This window comes from Daucus carota, chromosome 6 (genome assembly GCF_001625215.2).
Source record: "Daucus carota subsp. sativus chromosome 6, DH1 v3.0, whole genome shotgun sequence".
In the NCBI taxonomy this organism is placed as follows: Eukaryota; Viridiplantae; Streptophyta; class Magnoliopsida; order Apiales; family Apiaceae; genus Daucus; species Daucus carota.
Genome location: NC_030386.2, coordinates 31,770,766 through 31,790,930, shown reverse-complemented (window position 1 = coordinate 31,790,930; position 20,165 = coordinate 31,770,766). Strand labels below are relative to the sequence as shown.

Genomic DNA, 20,165 nt, shown 5'->3' with positions numbered 1-20,165 from the left:
ATAAAAACAAATAATAATCTTAAGGTGTAAACTAGCAAGAGTTAGTGCACAAGAAACTTAAACTTTTAAACAAGAAATAATCCTTCAAAAGACTGTCAAAAAATAACAAGTAGCAGATACATGAATTCAAGACTGTCAAAATTCACGTCTACATTTAACACTTATAAACATAAAACCCAACAAAATCAATATAATAATAAATCTTCAAAAGTTTAAAATAGCGTACCTTGATTGTGGTGTAAATACACACAAAAAACAGTCATAAAAAGACAAAAGGCTAAAGAAAAACATGTTAAACCATCGATCAATAATCATGTAGCAATATCTTCTAGTCATCATATTCCCCATGTTCCGATGAATTGAATCTCGGATCCAACATCTTTGTTTCCCGCTGCAAAAGTATATTACTTTTGATCCAAAAGGAAATTTTGAATCCTGAATCAGGTCGAAATACCACAATAGCCGAAATACTAAAGCTGGGTGGGGAAGGGATTCTAGATTTTGTGTTTTTCTTGACTCTAACAAAGAGGAAGATTTGTTGTGTGATGAAATTAGCAATTATTTGTTATTTGTTTAGGTTAGTTGTTTGTAATTTAAACAATTTTCGAACTATAAAAAAAATATTCAAATTAGCTTCCTTTAAATTAATGAATTGAATTTATTTCAATTGATCTCGATTTGACTTGTTACTTAAATTTTTTTCTCAAATCTTTTAATTTCCAAATATGATAAAAACTATTTTTTTATAATAATAAATTTTATTATTATTTTTTGCACTCATTCCAAATATCAAATATATTTTATTACATTATAAATACATGTCGATGAAAATATTTCTCATACCCATTGAATTTACAGCAGAAACACGAAAGCAACAATATTAAGCCATATTCAAATATCGCAATTAAATACACATTACACATTTTTTTTATACAGACCAGCAAAGCTTGGGTCTCTGCCATACAAGGGCACTGCTATGACTCTTGGTGGATCACATAAGTCGATCAATCCACATTTTAAACTGCATATCCAATATAAATGAATAAATCAACTTTAATACTGCAAGTCTGGAATTCCAAGTCCATTGCACGTACAGCTTCATCCATAAATCTTTTTAGCCTGAAATCACAATCGAGGTTAATCAGGGAATTCATTTCAGTGTAGTACATACTAACGCACTAAGCATCCCAGGCAAGTAAATTTATAGATCATCAAAATTACGATGCGCGAATTAGTAACTTGAACAACAAGAATAACTTCTGTGAGCAGCAAGTTAGGTTCTTACACTTGGTCCAGTTCTGCGTGCAGTCACCGGGCCTTTAGATTTACTATGTGCTCCGGCACGACCTTTGCTTGGAGGAGGAAGAGTGTATGTGTGAGTTTCAGGTCCTCTGTAATCTATCTCGTATATTTCTGTATCAATTCCTTCTGCATCCACTTTCCCTGCACCCATTCGTCGTATATTTAGTTATTTACAAGTTAAGACCACCTATTCCGAATCATATACTGTTTGTGTACAAAGCGGAAGTATGAATGTATGAATTACTGACCTTTTGCGAAACAGGGGATTGCAAACAGCGCGAGGAAAATGCAAAGAAGAACAAGATTGCTGCTGCTGCTACCTCTCTTGAGCGCCATGAGTCTTTCTAACAGATCACTGCACTTTTAGCTGCCTTCCAGAGCTCGGGTTATAAAGAGAGGACAAGGGAAGATTGACAGAAGCATGGCATGATCAGAGTTGATATTTATACGCGTAGAATCATAATGAAGCTAGCATGTTGACAGATAAAGCTGTCTCTATCGGTACAGCTATATTTGAATCGAGTTTACAACACTGGATTATCGTACACCGTCTATAAGTTAACAGAACTCACTTTCTATATATGTAAATCTCTCCAACTTAGATATAAAGTCTCATCAAAGCTAATTCTGCAAGTAATGCGTGTTTATCCTCTCTATCACAATTTCGGAGCAATGTTACTGTAAATAAATCTCAGCTTTAAAAATATATATAATAATTTAACAATCTGTAATATATTTATTCTATAACATTCCTCTTGGTGCCACTGTTCTGTTGCTTCAAGATTCATAGCCCTCCATTTAAGCATGACAAAATTAATACTGAATAATGCAGTATAAATTGGTCCGGTGGGTATATGTTGATCTTATTAATCCCAAAAGATGACAGCCTTGGCCATTCTAGGTGAGGTACAATTAATAGCGTCTTGTAAGGAACTTTCATGATCTGTGCTGTTGGAATTAATTTCTTATGGTTGAGAATTTAATTATTTACTTCAAGATAGAAAAAGACACGACCCATTTAAATACTAAAGCTTTAAATAACAGATACTACCATATATTTGTAACACTTGATATCCATAAAAAAGAAGGTAGATCTATCATTTCTCTGTAGCGTTCTATCTCAGAGAAAGAAAACAAATAGTTGAACATGATGAGAAGCTAACAAAACTAGATATGCTGGAGCAAAGTAGAAGAAAGATCGAAGAAATGACATAGTAAGAGGATGACCATTCATCCTAAATTAACAGAATCAGAACTCTAATTTAAGCTTGGGTAAATAAAATGCAGTAAATGAAGAGAGTTATGAACTTTTACAGATTCCATTTATTCTCGCCTAGTTAATTTTTGTCACCATATCCTTCTCGCCTAAATTCACTCATTCTGATTGAAGGGAGCATTGATGTTTTGATATACATACACATAAATGTATGATCATATATACCTCAAAGTACCCTACAAGATCTACAATCTCATAAGATCTTTGAAAGTGTATTAAGTTTTGAATTCACATTGTATGCCGAAAGTGTATAATGCACATGTAAACATGTATAAACTCTTCAAGTATGTGGATTGTATTGCTTAATAAACTTGGCCGCGCCTTTGGGCATTCAATCGTCTCTGTTGTAACCTATGGACACCACATGGACGAGCTTATTGTCAAAAAAATTGGGTCCTATAAAACAGCTAACCACTATTAATGGTTTAATTTACTACCATGGTCTTTCATTGTCTAATTGCTACCTGGTCCCAGTAATAAATTTATTTAAATCAACAAAATATGAAATTACAGAAAAATATTCTTGCATGAAGAGTGTGCAGTGTAGTGTGCAGCAGCAACAGTTGCAGTGGCAGTACTATATGAAAATTTCTAGTTCAAACAATAAAACGATATGTCAAATACTCAAGTGGATATATTGGAATCATCCAAAATATGATCCTACATTAGTGCTAGCCAAAAACAGCCAAATTGCGAACATGAGTGGTAATCTTTTCTTTTTTCATATAAAATGGCCACGCATCTCATAGTTTTATGTAATCCTGTGATTCAACCCTGCCTACTCGTTATAACCACTTGTTAGTAAACAAAACATGGCTGTACCATTCATTTAGTGCAGCAGCTATATGTAATTTTCACTGGCCATTGTCCTTTTGATGCCGGCCCTAACTTCTCTGATTCAGGTCCCATGATGCTCTCCTACTAATTTTTCTCAGGCTTCTATTTCACCATCTGAAATATAGTCAGGACAGGGGTAAATGATAATAGTAACGTGAAGTTGTGAACACAAGCAGCAAAAAGTTTCATAAGAGGGGTAATTTTATGGAACATATATATGGGTTGCACTCCACACAGAACACTTTAAAAAAAGAACACAGAACACTATCATAACACTTTTTCTTTCATAAAAAATGATTTGTTATGATTATAATTACATAGTTAAGCACTAACTAAACTTAATATATGAAATCTAACATCCATATCTATCCAAATTATTAATATGAAATATTATAGAATCCAGAACAGAATCCAAAACAGAATCCAGAATAGAATCATGTATATATTCTTTACATGATTAATATCACATAAAATCATGTTATTTTTAATCCATAATTGTTGTTGAACATGCTAGATATTATTATTATTCATAATAAATGGTTAATTAGCTTAAAGTTAGAATTTAATTCAAGTTTTAGATGAGATTCTATGTTCGATTCCAAAGTGTTCTTCTTTGTTCTTCTTTTAAGGGTGTTCTGTTTTGAGCAATGCCCTATATATATATATATATATATGTCACAGATTTGCAGATCATTCTATAAGTCGAAGACTTAGAAAAGTAATTATATTAAGATGCTTCAAAAAATGACAATAAAGACTTGGAGACTTAAAAATAGTGTTATTCAGAGATTTGGCTAGACAGAACCTATAGAGACTTCAGTGAGGTGTCTAATGCAGTCCTTTAATGTCTGGAGTTCAAGTTCTTTGTCATTAAGTTCGGAATGCGATTGCTGCAGCTCAGACTCCAACTCGGCAATTTGACTTTCCTGCTGTTCAAGGAGCAGGAGGCGTAATTTCTGATCCAGTTCAGATGGAAGCACCCTGTTATCTTCATAGGTTATCAAATCTGGGTTGTCTAGTTTGTCAAACTCTTCAGTTGTAACTTCAGTCTGATCACCAAATATAGATTCTGGGTTAAATTGAGATATAGTGCAAACACATACAAATCTTAAAGTCTAAGAACTCTTTTCTTCTGTCATGGGGATCAGAAAATTGCTTGTGGAAGAAGATATTTATATAGAGCAGAAATTATGCTGAAAAAAACAGTTTATTATAAATGTTTTTTAGTGATATGGAACTGATTCAAGAGAGCTCATAAATCTTGCGATGCAACACATTCGTTTATTAACTTAACTACTGCTTAGCTCGTTTAAGAGCTGTGAAAATGTTTCTGAATATGGTATATCCTTAAGGTTATTTCTACAAGTTAACTTAAACTATTACTAGCTTTAAACGCCTCATTACTTCTTCTCCAAACTGGCCCATGCATTTCAACAAAATCCAACATTTGATGTTAATGTAGTGTTAACCCCGCTATGTCTAAGCCTATGAAGTCTGGACTGTAGCGACTTTGTGGAATCCTGTCTTACATTGTTTCAGGTAACCTTGTCATGGTGTCTGCCACACGCCATATGGAATTTTTGGAGATTTGGAGTCCCAGAGCATGTGGCTCCCAAATAGAAGCATGCTGCCAAGGGCGCCCACCACGGACACAACCAGATCACATGATACCTAGGAATTAATCAAGCCCTATCCATTTTGATCTCAATTGCTGGTAAAAAAAGTTCTTCAGCAAAACTTGCAGATTAAGTCATTTGGAGAGAAATTAAAATATAAAATTTAATCCCTTCAACTCTCAAAAAAAAATTAAAAATTTAATCACTTCATGACTGATTGCTTCATCAATTTTTTTGCAGATAAATTATTGCTATTTATTGCTAACCAGTACTATTACTTAACATTGTATGTGAAAACACCCGGGGAACCCCGTTGATATATCATTATCATTATGAATGTCCTCTAGTCTCTCGATTCACCTAGCAGTAACAAGTATGGTTCCAGCACAATTGTTACTAGTTATAATATAAATATATTGGCTGCTGTTAAGAAATTCTGCCTAATCCAGCACCAAATTTGAACATTGACAAAGATTTTATTAGCATCTTCGAGATGATCAGAAGACTAACATGCTTGTAACAACCAAAACGGAAATGAGTACTGATGTCATTTCGACAAAGTACCAACTTGAACAATAGAAATTTTTGAATGGTCTAAAGACTAATCCAGATTATAGTTTAATGCTGCATTGGAGTAAACCAATGAAGAAAGCTTTATGTTTGTGCAGTTCTAGGACATTTGTCTGTCTTAACCAAAGAAATAGATGTGCTACTTGAGAATATAATCCACGGGTAACTCCGAATCAAGGAAATGGCATGGATGTAAACTATTCCAGGCTCCAGCAAACACACTAGTATAATAAAATTCTTAACAAGTTTTTATCAAGTGGAAGCATACCTCAAAATAATCTGAACCTCTTTCAGGGACAGAAGCTTCTGCAGTGCACCAAGGCAGCTTCTGGAGTTCTGATTGAAGTTCTGCTTCCAGCTGATCCATCAAAAGTCCTGATTGAAAATCTTCAGTAAGACAACTACTTCCACATTCACCTTCATTACTTCGAGAAGAGCTACCAGGTCTGCTATTAAGTATGTTTCCACTGCTTGTTTTATCGAGTAATAATTGAGAACAACTTTTTCTACTTTTCTTCATATTAGCATTCCCATCAGCTCCCAAAAAAGAAATATCAGGATGACGAGCTGTTTTCTTGCTAGCAACCTCAGTTTTTAATTGTTGAACAACTTTTGTAGTCTCATCAATCACAGAGTTCAGCCTACTAATCTCAGATTTGGCTGACATCATGCACATTAATCCCGCACCAAATCCCAAAGCGAATGATGAGCCAGCTGAGGCTGTAACAAGAGTTATACTAGTCAATTGACTGAGCTCACAACGTAAAGTGAGAGATTAATTGCTAGTTACAGGACATTTTTATCTGTGAAAAACGGGCACAGCCTATTTAAACAAAACCACTCTCACTGCACAAACATGTATTTCTATTTGATAAACTTTGCAGAAGTTTCTAATTGGCATAAGCATATTTTAGCAAATTACTGGACTAAAATTCTATAGAGATATTCACCACCCTTCAAAGTATAACTACAATACATTGATGCACTTCTTAACTGGCATGAGCATAGTATAGCAATTTACTCAATCAAGCCTCCGTAGAGATATACACAACCCTTTAAATTGGAAGTACAATAAACTGATGCATTTCTTTATTAAGTCAGGCAAAAACAAGTATAATCACCTTCAATTGATTTCTAAGTTTTGAGGTCGACCCATGTTTTTAAATTTCCGAATCAAATATTTACCCAAAAAAAAAAAACGCACTACTAATTTTGACAATTTAGGCTTATAAGGGACAACAGAGGATAAACCCACCACTTGGGCTATCCAATCGCGCTCAAACACACTACTAATTAAACAAACCTTTAGGAGGACATTGTGCACTCTCATCTCTACAAGCTGATCTCTTCTTCTTATTGTTGAAGCAAACAACAAGTCTCCTTCTACTCTTGCTCAAATCCACCACCAACCCTAATCCTCCAACCCCGCGCTTCTCATTCCCATCGTTACCTCCACCGCGGGACACAAAGCCCGATTTCTTTCTCGATTTTTTCGATGTCTTTACCGGAGACTCATCGGCGCTAGAAAACCTGAAAATGGATGATTTCTCGCATTCCGAAATCTGGACAGCCGGTTTGGAGGAAGAATCGGAATGAGTTTTCGAAGAATTGGAATCACGGAGGCGCTTAACGAACAACCCGGATCCTGCTAGCGCTGCGGCGAGTAGAAGTTGCCACATACTCAGTGATTCACTTTTCAAACTAACTAGGGATTTTCTTTCGACGCAAATTTGACATTTGTACTTCGAGTTGGTTTTTATGTTTTGTGGAGGGAAATTCCCCTTTCAAACTACAATCATTTTAACGAAAAGTATTCGAAATTAGAGACTTCGAGTTCGATTTCTCCGAGCGTCAAATTCAGAGTTCGACGTGTCAAAAGAAAAATTAAAAAATTGAGAGTGCGAGGCTCTGACTTGTTTTGAAAAAATATATTATATTCATCTCAAAAAATCAGAATTATATTATAGTTTTGCTCTTTTAATCCCAATAAAGTGATACATAAAATAACGTTTTATCTTTAAACGTAAGACATCCAAAACGCTACACGATGTGATGTGAAAAGAATGATATTATGGTTTTTTTTGGGATCATAATATGTTGGACATTAATTACTAATATTGGGGCTCACACCTAAATATATTATGCCTAGGTCTAAAAAAACAAAAATTTCTCGAAGTGTCACAAATGAAAAAATTTCGGAAGAAAATCAATGTTCTCATTTATTTTTGAACTGAGGAAGAAAAATCATGTGCAACTTAAGGTACTGCAATTGTTGCAATAATTTACATTCGATAGCCTCCTTGTTTACAAATGTTTCTTTACATTTCACATAATCCCCTGTTTTTCTTTATCAACTTAACATAAACCCCCAATGTTTCTAGTGGAACCTCGAGAAATACATTCCCACTCGGAACTGCTTTGCTACCAAATCTTCTCTAAATATCAATTCACATTTTTTTCTTTTCTTTTTTACATTGATGTTGCATGCTTTTTTTTATCTTACACAGTGTAATGTTGTTGTTGCATGTTATCCATGTCCAAACCCTTGAGCTTCACCACTGATTCCATATGGCCCTTGAGTGTGTGGAGCTCCCTCAATCTGAAACACACAAAATTCAATGCCAGTGAGCACAAAATTCGTTAGTAGAAAAAAAAGGGACTTATTTTAGAAAAATGAAGAGTTTTATGCATTTTCCCCCAGAAATAAGTCCTTATTTTTGAAAAATAAGTGTAGTCAAATGGCCTCATTTTATGCACCTTGCAACTTCAGCCCGCCTCTTGGCCTGATCGGCAAGCTCAGACGACTCCCAGTGGTTACCGCTGTCCTTAGCTTCTGAAGTCTGCAGACCATGAAGGGTGCGTTGAGCCACGGCCCACTGCGCCTCTCTCTCGCCCTTACCGTAATCTTTCTTGTTACTGAAAGCAACCTGAAATGGTTACCAGATAAATTGTGTGTAATTTAGTGGAGAAACGTAAGAAAAGTGGATAAAGTGGTAGAAATATTTAATGTATAAAGCGAGTGTAGTAGAAGAAAGCAGTAGATACTATTTTGGGAATGTATATAATTGAGTGGGACGTCCAAAAAAAACTGTATAGAAATGAACAGGACAGAGATAGTATTGTTTTGAGTATGTTTTCATGTACCTTGTTATCGATCATAGAATCCCAAGCATGACCACTCATGGTAAATCGGATGATGAACTTGAGTACGTCGAGAGGGAAGTAGGTAACGATGCTAAACACCCATATGGCTGCAGCCCATGCCCATCCAATACCTTGGATCTTAGCAAAGCTCCAGCTTGCATACACAGCAATAAGGGTGGCCACCAACTGAGCTGCCAGGAAGGCGAAGACAAGCATGAAGCCAGGTCGCTCAAGGAAGGACCAGCTTCGTGACCTGGTCACGAAGATGAGTGCTTGACTAATGATGCTGACTTGAAGATAAAGAGCAGCCGTAAGTTCATCTGGACTGTCGCTGATGGACTTAACTCCAAATATATTCTGTGTGCATTACATGAAAAAAATATTGCTATCAATTTTGAAAATTTTCAGTAACTACTTTCAAGAAGTGACAAAAATTAACTTACCTCGAAGAATTCAGTTCCTGTAACCAGATAGAAAAACACGACACTGACGATAGCAAGATAGGAGCCAAGGACAATGCCGGTTACAAAAATTTCCTTGAGCTTCCAGGAGTCGGGCATTGGAGATGGCTTGACCCTGTCCTTAGAAATGGTCATGATGGTTCCATCGTTCAAAATGGCAATGATCAATACCATGAAGGGTGAAAAGTCAAACTGCCAGATGAGAGAAATGAGCATGAAGCCCATAACAATACGGATTGTGATGGAAACTGCATAGATGGTATAGTTCTTCATCCTCTGGAAGATGGCTCTGCTGGTCAGGACAGCACTGACAATCACACTAAGTCCGGGCTCGGTCAGGACAATGTCAGAAGCGCTCCTAGCGGCGTCAGTTGCATCTGCCACTGCAATACCAATGTCTGCCCTCTTTAGTGCTGGTGCATCATTCACACCATCTCCGGTCATACCACATATGTGCTTCCTCTCTTGCAACTTCTTCACAATCTCGTATTTGTGTTCTGTACAAAGGAATAAAAAACATGTTAAAAAATAATTAAAATCACACACATGTACGAACAAACAAAACAATGCATACTTATTGTGATAAATTACCAGGAAAGACTCCAGCAAATCCATCAGCCTTCTCAATGAGCTCTTCAATGGGAATTCCAGTGATTGACTCATCGTTGCTCTGTCCGAGAAGGGAAGTAGATGGGTACATGTTAGTGCCCATGCCAAGCCTACGGCCAGTCTCTTTGCCAATAGCAAGTTGATCACCAGTGATCATCTTAACATTGACACCGAGATCAAGAGCTTTGCGGATGGTCTCAGCACTATCATGCCTTGGAGGGTCGAACAAAGGCAATAGACCAATAAATTCCCATGGTGATCCAGCACTTTCCTTGCTACGTTCTGGCACCGTCTGTGAACATTCATAACGGAAACCATTGCAGTATATAATCGTAACTAAAAACTACAATAGTAAACTTGTAATATATACGCTTTCATGACTAGTGGTTCACCTGTCGTGCAACACCCAAGGAACGAAGGCCACGGTTTGCAAAATCATCTATGATTGAATGAGCTTTCTTCAATGTCTCCCCCTTTAGCCCGCAAAGTTCAATAATCTAGTAACAAACATCAATGAAAAGGTTTGGAATTTTCAATACAAGAAATTAAATCTGATATTTTTGCGCCATTGTTTTGAAAATTAGAGTTGTACTTGTTCAGGAGCACCCTTGCTGCTCCTATGCCAATTGCCAGAAGTGTCAATGTAGGTAATTGCAGTGCGTTTATCAACGGGGTTGAATGGCAAGAAGTGCACCTCTTGGATTCCAGCTCTTGCCTACATCAGTGCCCAAGATATAATACTACCAAAAAAAATAAAAAGAAGAGATTTAAATTTTTTGAGAAACTAATGATCATACCTCCTTGGGGTCACCCAACATGTTAACAATTGAAGCATCAATTGCATCCTGGTTTTCAACTCTGGAAGCTCTAGCAGCGTACAACACAACCGCATCCTTATCAGCACCATTTGCAAAGACCTCGATCAAGTTCTTGTCAACGGTGAGCTTGTTAAGGGTGAGGGTTCCGGTCTTGTCACTGCAGAGGACATCCATTCCAGCCATCTCTTCAATAGCTGTCATTCTCTTGGTAATAGCACCTTGTTGTGAAAGTCTGTGAGAACCGATGGCCATGGTCACAGACAAAACTGTTGGCATTGCAATTGGAATACCTCCAATCAATAGAACCAACAGATTGTCAATGCCATCTCTGTAACTTCTATGCTGAATTGGGTACATCACTACTATTTCAATGAACATTCCCACAGCAATAGAGCAGATACAGAAATTACCAATGGATGTCAACACCTGATCAATTCAAGTACTAGTTAGGCCTTGAATTCTTCTTATCATCGTATTCTCATGTGTGTTGTTAAAATTTACAGTGTCACTTTACCTTCTGAAAGTGTCCAACTTGGTGGGTGCTATCGACAAGATGTGCAGCTTTCCCAAAGAAGGTGTGGACACCAGTGGCAATGACAACAGCCTCAATCTCACCTTGCTTGCATGTAGAACCAGAGAATACAGAGTCACCAGGGTTCTTTGTGACAGGAAGAGATTCGCCAGTGAGTGCAGCCTGGTCAATCTTTAAAGGATCACCTTCCAAGAGACGAGCATCAGCTGGGATGATATCACCTAACTTAACACTGATAAGATCCCCCGGGACCAAGATTGACGCATCCTGCTCACCCCATTTTCCATCCCTCAAAACCTTAACAAGTCCAATATTCACTCACATTAGTATCCAAGTCAATTCAGATTTACAGAAACCTCAATTTAGACCGTTAATTCTTGTCAATCACTACCTTAGTTTTAGGTGCCAAGCCTGCCATAAGAGCAGCTGCAGCGTTTCCTGCATTGTTTTCCTCAATGAAACTAACCGTGGAGTTGATGATCAGCAACACAACAATACCAAGAAAATCTTGCCAATCCGGTGCCCTTCCCTGCATTGTTCAAATATGCAACTTAACAAAACTACTGAAAAACACGAAACATTATAAATTTATTTATTAGTTTACACGCACCCCTCCATTTGCCAGGACAATGGCCATAATGGCTGCTATCTCCATGACCCATGACAGAGGATTCCACATAAAACCCAAAAATTTAAGAATCTTGCTTTCCTGTTTCACGCGTGTTTTCACCAAATTAGTCGATTGCTATCAAGCTTCCACAAGAAAAGGTATAATAAGAACAATGGTAATCAAGCTTGCCTTTTTCTCTTCAAGTTTGTTGGGGCCAAAAATGGCAAGCCTTTTAGCACCTTCATCAGATGAAAGGCCTTCCTTTGAACATTTCAGCTGCTCAAACACTTCCTCCATGGGAACCTTCTCCTGCAAATGATGTACAAGCACCACTTATAACTCAATTCGACACATAAAATACATTTATTCCAATATTTTCACCAAAACATAGTTAAAAGAAAAGGAAGGCCAGGGTGGTTGCTCACAAGATCCACTTGCTCATTTTTAATTTCTTCTAAGCTGGAGGCCATTGCTGGCCAGAAACTAAGGGGATTCTGCGAAATGGGAGAAAATTCGAAAAAGTAAGAAAGACTAAAGGTGAGGTTGCTCTCTCAAACAGCCAGACATGCTTGAGGAACCCCTCCAAAGAGTTCCTCAGATTATTCTGATCAAGCCTAAAGGCATGCCATGCCCATGCACTCAGGTTTTATACTTTAGTTTCTCCCACAGGATATCTTACTGCCACTAATGTGATCAAGAATTTATGAGGCACCCCTTTTTTTACTGCTGTTACTTTCTGTCAACTATTGACATCTGTAATTTTTTCATGATAATTCACCTTGAATCATGGCTGACCTCTCTTAAAATCCACTTTTATTCTACTACACCTCATAATTCTTAGATTCCTTTTTCACAATCTAATGATATTACTTCCTGGAATTTTGTTAACAAAATATTTATACAAATTTGTACATATAAAACACCGAGATACATGATGATAGTACTTTCTTGAAAACAAGACGTTTAAACACATAAACTTATATCTATAATTTTTTTTAATAATTGGATCAGTCAATGTAATAATATTAAAAAATCCTAGCTTTATCATTCCTCTTCCATTTGATTTTTTTAAAAAATTATTAATTAAATTTCACACTAATAATAAATAAAATAAATAAATATCGTCTCCTGTCTGTAACATAAAATAATAAATTACGTTCAGTTTCATTTCAAGAAAAAGGCGAACCAAACAATACGACCAAACAGACCCATCACCATGTGGTTGAATACAGTGCGAGAGGGGGAAACTCAATGATTGAAATTGAGTAAAAATAAATTTGACTGCCAATTCGAAAACTCACTGCTGCTGTGCCCTCTGTGTGTGTATATATAAGTGTTTTTATCCACCGTTTGCATTCACTCGAATTCAGATTTCCCAATTGTATTATCCACCGTTTGTGGCTCATAGGTATCCACGACCACTTCATATAAATACCACCCATCTTCATCATCAATTCTTGAATCATTTTTGCTTGTTTCTTGATCCCCATGGCGACCATCTCAAGATTTGTTGCCAAAGATTGTAACTTTCACTCGTTTCATGCTCTTTCCAGATCAAACTATGGATTAACCGCCAAAACACTTCACACCCACAGTAAGATTGAATTTTCTTGTTCTGTTATTTACTTGTGTGTTTTAATGTGAAAGGGGTTTTGATATTTTTTGTTTTTTAGATTTGAAGTGTGATTTTGGGGGAGCTGGTGATGAGAGGAGTAGTTTGAGAGTTCAAAGTAAGGGAAAGCCTCTGATTGCTCTTTCTTTTCCATGTTCAAATGTTCATTCTTCTGTTATCAGGTAACTTCTTGTTTTTGTTAGTTTACAATTTTACATTGATTAAGTGAAGCCTAATTATGATATGTGAAATCAACACACTTTTAAGAGTGTCATGTTATGTTACTCAAGTGTATGCAATGTGTTTGTGATAATGTGATGTCTCCATGTTGTTATGTATCTACTTTTTTCTAAGCAAATGGTTCATATAGTCTTTTTACCTTTGTGATTTGTACAACCATAAAATTATGGCTTTGCAATGTGATTGCACTGTTAAAGTTGGAGTCTTTTACAGAAACAGCCTCTCTACTCTTTAGATCAGCATAATCTTACACTCTCCCCCACCTTGCTCCTGCCTTATACGAAGCTGGATGTTGTTTGGTTGGGTCTATTGACGTAATTACGTGATGGATGAGGTCTATAACTGCTTCCCCTTAATATCTTTCTGAATGATTTAATAGGTGGTCACATATTTGCAAGTTTCAGATGTATTGAATTACCATGCTTTTGTAAGAGTAATGCAAGATATTATTTTCTGATAATGCTGTCCTACCCAGGGGCGGATGGATGCAATGATGAGGGTACCCCATGGAGTACCCTCAGATTTCAGACTATATAGCTTTTATTCTTTTATGTATCACTTACTCAACAACCTGAGTTGGTCCATTTGGTATAAAGGTACTGGTCCTACCTGCTGAAAAACTCAGTTGTAAGCTATTATGCTTGAAAGAAATTTAGCCTGTGTATGTTAAAGACATGTTCATATAATATGGAACTAGATGCAATGCTTGACTCGGTTGCATTGCCATAATATTATGGAACTAGATGCATAAAATGATAACTCTAATTCAATGCAATACTTAAATGTAAAAATGCATAAATGCATAGTTGGTTCAAGATTTGCAACCAATGATGGATATATGCAACTAAATTTAGACATATCTACTTTTGCCACATCATCAACCAAGTGCATATGGAGAGAAATGAAAGATACTTAACATATTACAACATCAAATATGGATATATTTGGTTGCATTTTGCAACCAGCATTGGAATACAGCTTCATTTTTAGTATCAATGTTCACCTTTTGATGCTATATTATAGCACGGGCTATAGCCACTTTGCAACTAGCATTTGACTTGCTCTTACATGATCCATTTTTCCCTTTCCAATTGTTTTGAAATTTCACTACTTGTCAAGTTCTCTTATATCACTTTTATTATAATATGACATCTAGGAGCCGCACAGTTCAATGCAAAGCGGCAACAAATGTACCAGGCGACCTCTCTGGTGATTCTAGTGGAATGACCCAATATGAGAAGATAATTGAAACATTGACTACACTTTTTCCTCTATGGGTATGTTTTATTTATTGCATAAACAGCCTAGACCAATATGATACTTTTTATTTATCTTTAAATGAATGCTATCTCCATTTGAAGTTATCAGTTGTGGCAAACAAGTTGACATATTAAGTGAAACTACTTTGACAGGTTGTTTTGGGTACTATTATTGGCATATACAAGCCCTCAGCGGTAAGTTCACTGTTAAGCTGCCTTCATGTTTTGGTCATTTGACTCATTTTAATAGGAGGTTAAAATATACATTCTTTAACTAATTTCCTACAGAATTGTTTTGCAGGTGACATGGTTACAAACAGATCTTTTTACTGTTGGCTTAGGTTTCCTCATGCTTTCAATGGGATTGACGCTTACATTTGATGACTTCAGACGTTGTTTACGAAATCCATGGACTGTAAGAACAGTCTTATTTATTACTAATCTAAATCAATTGCAGATAAAAGTTTCTCTTACCTACAGTGCTTGTTTTCCAGGTGGGTGTAGGATTTCTTGCGCAGTACTTTATCAAGCCTTTATTAGGATTTGCTATTGCAACGGTATGTCTACATCAACTACTAAAAAACAACATATATAATTTAAATTAGGCTACCTATTCTTTAAACTATGATAGATATCATCACAAGCTTGGGATATGTTCCCTTCCCGCAAGAAGGACCGGGCTAATATAATGTAGGCAGGGATAAAGGGCTGGAAAAAAATAGTTACCTAAGCCACCTATGGGAAAGGCATGACTCTGCCTACCTACTCAAACACTAGTGTATTAACTATTTGTGATATTCTGCATTGGAAACCAATGATGTAGTTGGTCAAATTTCATCTGCAATTAGGCTATGACTTCTGCTTTACTCTTGACTGAAATCAATATAATTTTTAATTATCTGCAGGCTTTAAAGCTGTCTGCTCCTCTTGCAACTGGGCTTATTCTGGTTTCATGCTGTCCCGGGGGGCAGGCATCAAATGTTGCAACATATATCTCCAAAGGAAATGTAGCACTGTCAGTTCTGATGACAACGTAAGCATGGCTAGGAGCTTCTGGATATGTGTGTTTATTTTCTAAAATTAATTGATAAAGTAAAATTAATTAACAGCTTTAGGTGCTGCTGTTGGTGGTGAACGTTTCTTTTTTACTTCCATTTTCTTTTCAAGGAAGCAGCTTTTTACAGCAGAAATGGCCAAATTAATTAGGGGTTACTCCCTCCGTCCCTCCCATTTGTTTACAAATAAGTTGAGCATGGAGATTAAGAAAAACGTATAAAGTAGCGGGAAAGAGAAAGAAAAGTGGGTAAAGTGGCGGGACCGTTGATATTTAATGTATAAAGTGAGCATAGTGGAGAAAAGTAATAGATGTAGTTAATTTTTTATATTACAAAATTTTACTATTTTGAATAAGTTTTGAAATGTAAAGAATTGGAAGGGACATCCAAAAAGGGAAAGTGTAAATAAGTGGTTGGGACAGAGGGAGTAATACGCAAGGTTTTATCCATGGTAAATATGGCTATATAAAGACCAATTTTGCAACTTCCAAAGTATACTGCATAAATCATGCAACAGAGTGTTCTACAGTGTTTATGTGATTATGGTCCCTTAAACCTTAGTTGTCGAAGCTTTGAATCTTCCAGGGCCACAATTACAAAGATATGGAGATGCAGTCAACGGCTGTGATGGTCTAGTACTCTATTAGAATCTGAGTGCTTTTCTGATCAGGAGGTTTAGCTAATATATCGTTAACTTAATACCACAAGTTAATAATGAGTTGGGAGGAGGGCTGTATCATCATTTATTTTTCTAATAAAGGAAAAAGTGAAGAGTATAAAAACTATTTTGAGCATTATCTTTCAGATATGCTAAATGCTATGAAGTGAGCATAATGTGCTATAATAGTTCCAATCTGCCTGTCCACACTTCTGTTGCAAATGGACTTGGTGTGAATTTGCGAGTAGTTTAACATTAATTGCTACTACCAAAAAAACATATTTGTGAAGACTTCTATTGCTAATAGACATATTAGATAATTTTAAACAAGTATTGATATTGAATTTGTTACATTTCTATTTCTACGTTTTGTATTTTATGTCTTTGGTCTTTTCCATTAATCTGTTTCTCCTCTCTGGTGTCATGTTTGCATGTGAGCTTTGTTTTCAGCCTACCCAAGTTGGGGAATTATTGTTTTAAGCACAACTAAAAGAAAACAAAATCGACAGAGATTTACTGTTCTTAGAGCTTGACTGTATTTGCTTTTCTTTAAAAATTCAAGTATAAATTTATCTTTGGAATTCTTGTAGGTGTTCAACTGTTGGTGCTATTATCATGACGCCGCTTCTTACTAAGCTTCTGGCTGGGCAGCTTGTTCCAGTCGATGCAGCAGTAAGTCCTTGTATATGAGTAGTTGCATTAATCATTAGAATAAAGAAACTCATATTAATAGAGATGAGAAAGTCTCAAACTGATGCTATTACATGTTTGGTAGAGTTGGTGTTGCAGAAATGGGTTTCCAAACTTATTATATGTGTGCAAAGTAGTTAATGTGTTGCATGTCAAAATAATGGACTAATTAAAACATTTATATTCCATAAATGAGCATGTAGGCAGGAGTGTATCTTAGGATGAGGCATGGGGTACCTTCTCAAAATTATTTGGTCCCTGCTGTAAAAGCTAATCGTGCATCTACATCTGCTTATAAGTTATAGGCATCAGTGATAGACCACAAATCCACATTGTCTGATAGACGTCATATCGATTGACTAAAGTTTTGTCGTTAATTCCAATAATTGTCAACCCAATATTGCTGCAATCTGAATATACTTCTTTTGTAATCTTTGCAGGGCCTTGCACTCAGCACCTTTCAGGTTGTTTTAGTTCCCACAATCATTGGAGGTAACATAAAGTTGTGAAGAATCATTTCACGAATATTGTTTTCTAGTTTTTATTAATCCAATTTGGAAGATGAAGCTCTTAAGTTTTCTCAAAGAAAGTGGGCATCACATTGATTTATACATGACTTGTGATAAGGACAATAAAGCATGCATTTCCTTGCTCTTATAGTTGATTATATACTTTTTTGCAGTGTTATCAAATGAATACTTCCCCAAATTCACTTCAAAGATAATAACAGTAACACCTTTGATTGGGGTTATGCTTACCACTCTTCTTTGCGCTAGTCCGGTAAGAGACATTGCTATATTATAAATCTCTTGTGGTTGTTTAAAAGGTCAATTGTTATGCAACTTGTTTATGTTTTTCTTGGTGTAGATTGGGCAAGTTGCAGATGTTCTGAAAACTCAGGGAGCTCAGTTATTACTTCCGGTTGCACTTCTTCATGCTGCAGCCTTTTTAATTGGTTATTGGATTTCAAAGCTATCATTTGGTGAATCAACTTCTCGTACCATTTCCATAGAATGTGGGATGCAGGTAAGCTGTATGGTCCACCATTAGATCTCTCAAATATATAGCCAAGTCTTATGTTCACATGAACTTTTTGGTATGTAACATGATTCATGGCAAAAAGCTTTTTACTACACATATTATATACTTTTCATGGTTGTTATGATCTGTTTGTCACATTGTAAGAATGGCATCTCTTGTTTATAGTAGATGCAATTAGTTAGAAGTATTGTAAAATCCTGGATACACAACTACGACAAGATTATACAAGGTTCTCTAGATAAAAAAGTAAATATGTCTTTTCAGTGTTTTTATTTTAAAATTTGTGATTTTTTTAATTTATTATTATTACCTTTTTGCCCTTGTATTACCATGAAATAATTTTCCAATGAAACTTTGAGCTGGACAATCTGATTTGTTTCTGGTCTTAGAATCAAAATTTGGCCGATAAGCTCTTACTTGAAGTAGAGATCTCTTCAACTTCTAATGATAAGCACCGGAAGATCTGCTAGCCTTTTTTACTCAATTACATCTCTTGGATGGTTAAGGAAAGAAGAGTAACTTGTTAGATTACAGAATGATCATTGAAGGATGACATATATTAGACTTGTATACAATGTACTTGGGAATATATCCTGGTGCTTCCTATCCAATTTTACCCCCTAACAATTTCTGTGTCACATGAAAAAATCTTAAATATAAATATTGCTTTGCCTACTGAAACAAAATCTTATATTTAACTAAATAACCATATGACCTTGTGTGCTTGTGTCATATATTTACAGAGCTCAGCACTTGGATTTTTGCTTGCCCAAAAGCATTTCACAAACCCGCTGGTTGCTGTACCGTCTGCTGTGAGCGTTGTGTGCATGGCTGTAAGACCCTGCTTCCCTTGGTGTTTTTTTTTAAATATAATATTTCTTGTTTCCTAAGCTATTGCGTTTTATCGTATGTTTATTTGGTGTTTGTGTGTAAGCGTCTTACATCACTAAGTTCTACATTGCAGCTTGGTGGGAGTGCATTAGCGGTGTATTGGAGGAACCAGCCAATTCCTATTGATGACAAAGATGACTTTAAGGAATAGAATCTTACTGGAAGCTCTTCCCTGGGGATTTCCAATTTCATATCTAGTTGATTATTAGTTTTGCCAGATGTAATAGCCCTTCTCATTCTGTGTGTAAGCGAAAATAAAGATTTTTCCAGTGTCAGCTTCAAATTTTGGAACTAGGCAACTAGTTATCTTGCATGTAGACCAGAAGCATTAGGTCTAGAAGTGTAGAACTCAAACTATGCTGTAATTGGCTTGTGATCAAGCCATTGCATTCACTGTACGAGAACTCGAGTTGATTTTTTTTCATTTTCCTGTCACGGTGTGCTGGAGAACAACAATCTGAAATCATTTGAACCTGATTTATAATTGTAATGTTTACGTGGGTGGCACCCATTTTACAAGTAATGAAGTCTTTGGAGAAAAGAAAATTGTAGGCCAACTACACAAGATGTGAGTATGGCAAGTGAATTTGCAGAATGGTGAGAAGAGAAGAGAAATGGTGAGTTACAATTCTACTTGTCTCTTAGGTGGTATGTGATTAAGACGAAGTGGGGAAAGATGTGACGTATCACTGAACGGGGAATAAGCGTCCCGTCAATATCACCCACTATCTTCTACCGCGATTCCGGGACTACAGTCTCCGCCACCCACCATCCCAGCCATAACCCTCATCATTATTATCTCGTTACACAACACGTCTTTGAGGTACACAAAACTTCCGCATCAATAATATTTAACTCAATCTGATTATGTAACAATTGTTGAGCGTTTGAAAATACGAACTTTGAAAATTCTGTAGAGAGTATGAATATCCCGACCACCTCTA

The 20,165-nt window shown here is 36.2% G+C and overlaps 3 protein-coding genes across 5 annotated transcripts; 1 reads left to right on the top strand and 2 right to left on the bottom strand.

Moving 5' to 3' along the window:
* Window positions 1-821: 821 nt before the first annotated feature.
* On the bottom strand, window positions 822-7,472 carry LOC108225275 (hypothetical protein). Of its 2 annotated transcripts, XM_064080629.1 has the most exons (7): window positions 6,905-7,472; window positions 5,870-6,321; window positions 4,221-4,464; window positions 3,401-3,529; window positions 1,551-2,929; window positions 1,286-1,443; window positions 822-1,119 (listed from the first exon to the last, which is right to left on the bottom strand). In XM_064080629.1, exons 1-4 carry the CDS (start codon window positions 7,278-7,280, stop codon window positions 3,510-3,512), a joined length of 1,092 nt encoding a protein of 363 aa, XP_063936699.1. In that variant the 5' UTR covers window positions 7,281-7,472; the 3' UTR covers window positions 822-1,119; window positions 1,286-1,443; window positions 1,551-2,929; window positions 3,401-3,509. The 2 variants fall into 2 exon arrangements, with proteins under 2 accessions (XP_063936699.1, XP_017255596.1); XM_017400107.2 differs by having other exon boundaries at window positions 1,551-3,529.
* A 390-nt stretch (window positions 7,473-7,862) lies between these two features.
* On the bottom strand, window positions 7,863-12,391 carry LOC108225149 (ATPase 8, plasma membrane-type). The gene is made up of 13 exons (XM_017399967.2): window positions 12,201-12,391; window positions 11,965-12,084; window positions 11,776-11,874; window positions 11,557-11,694; window positions 11,148-11,462; window positions 10,613-11,059; window positions 10,408-10,530; window positions 10,208-10,312; window positions 9,798-10,107; window positions 9,189-9,703; window positions 8,746-9,102; window positions 8,359-8,528; window positions 7,863-8,200 (listed from the first exon to the last, which is right to left on the bottom strand). The coding sequence occupies exons 1-13, from the start codon at window positions 12,243-12,245 to the stop codon at window positions 8,101-8,103; spliced, it is 2,844 nt and encodes a 947-aa protein (XP_017255456.1). The 5' UTR covers window positions 12,246-12,391; the 3' UTR covers window positions 7,863-8,100.
* Window positions 12,392-12,980: 589 nt separating this feature from the next.
* LOC108192818 (sodium/pyruvate cotransporter BASS2, chloroplastic) lies at window positions 12,981-19,645 on the top strand. Of its 2 annotated transcripts, XM_017359313.2 has the most exons (13): window positions 12,981-13,369; window positions 13,449-13,569; window positions 14,784-14,904; window positions 15,040-15,081; window positions 15,188-15,301; window positions 15,381-15,443; window positions 15,792-15,919; window positions 17,190-17,271; window positions 17,730-17,781; window positions 17,972-18,069; window positions 18,157-18,315; window positions 19,074-19,163; window positions 19,295-19,645. In XM_017359313.2, the coding sequence occupies exons 1-13, from the start codon at window positions 13,264-13,266 to the stop codon at window positions 19,370-19,372; spliced, it is 1,254 nt and encodes a 417-aa protein (XP_017214802.1). In that variant the 5' UTR covers window positions 12,981-13,263; the 3' UTR covers window positions 19,373-19,645. The 2 variants fall into 2 exon arrangements, with proteins under 2 accessions (XP_017214802.1, XP_063936051.1); XM_064079981.1 differs by lacking the exons at window positions 12,981-13,369; window positions 13,449-13,569 and adding an exon at window positions 14,103-14,223.
* The last annotated feature ends 520 nt before the right edge of the window (window positions 19,646-20,165 follow it).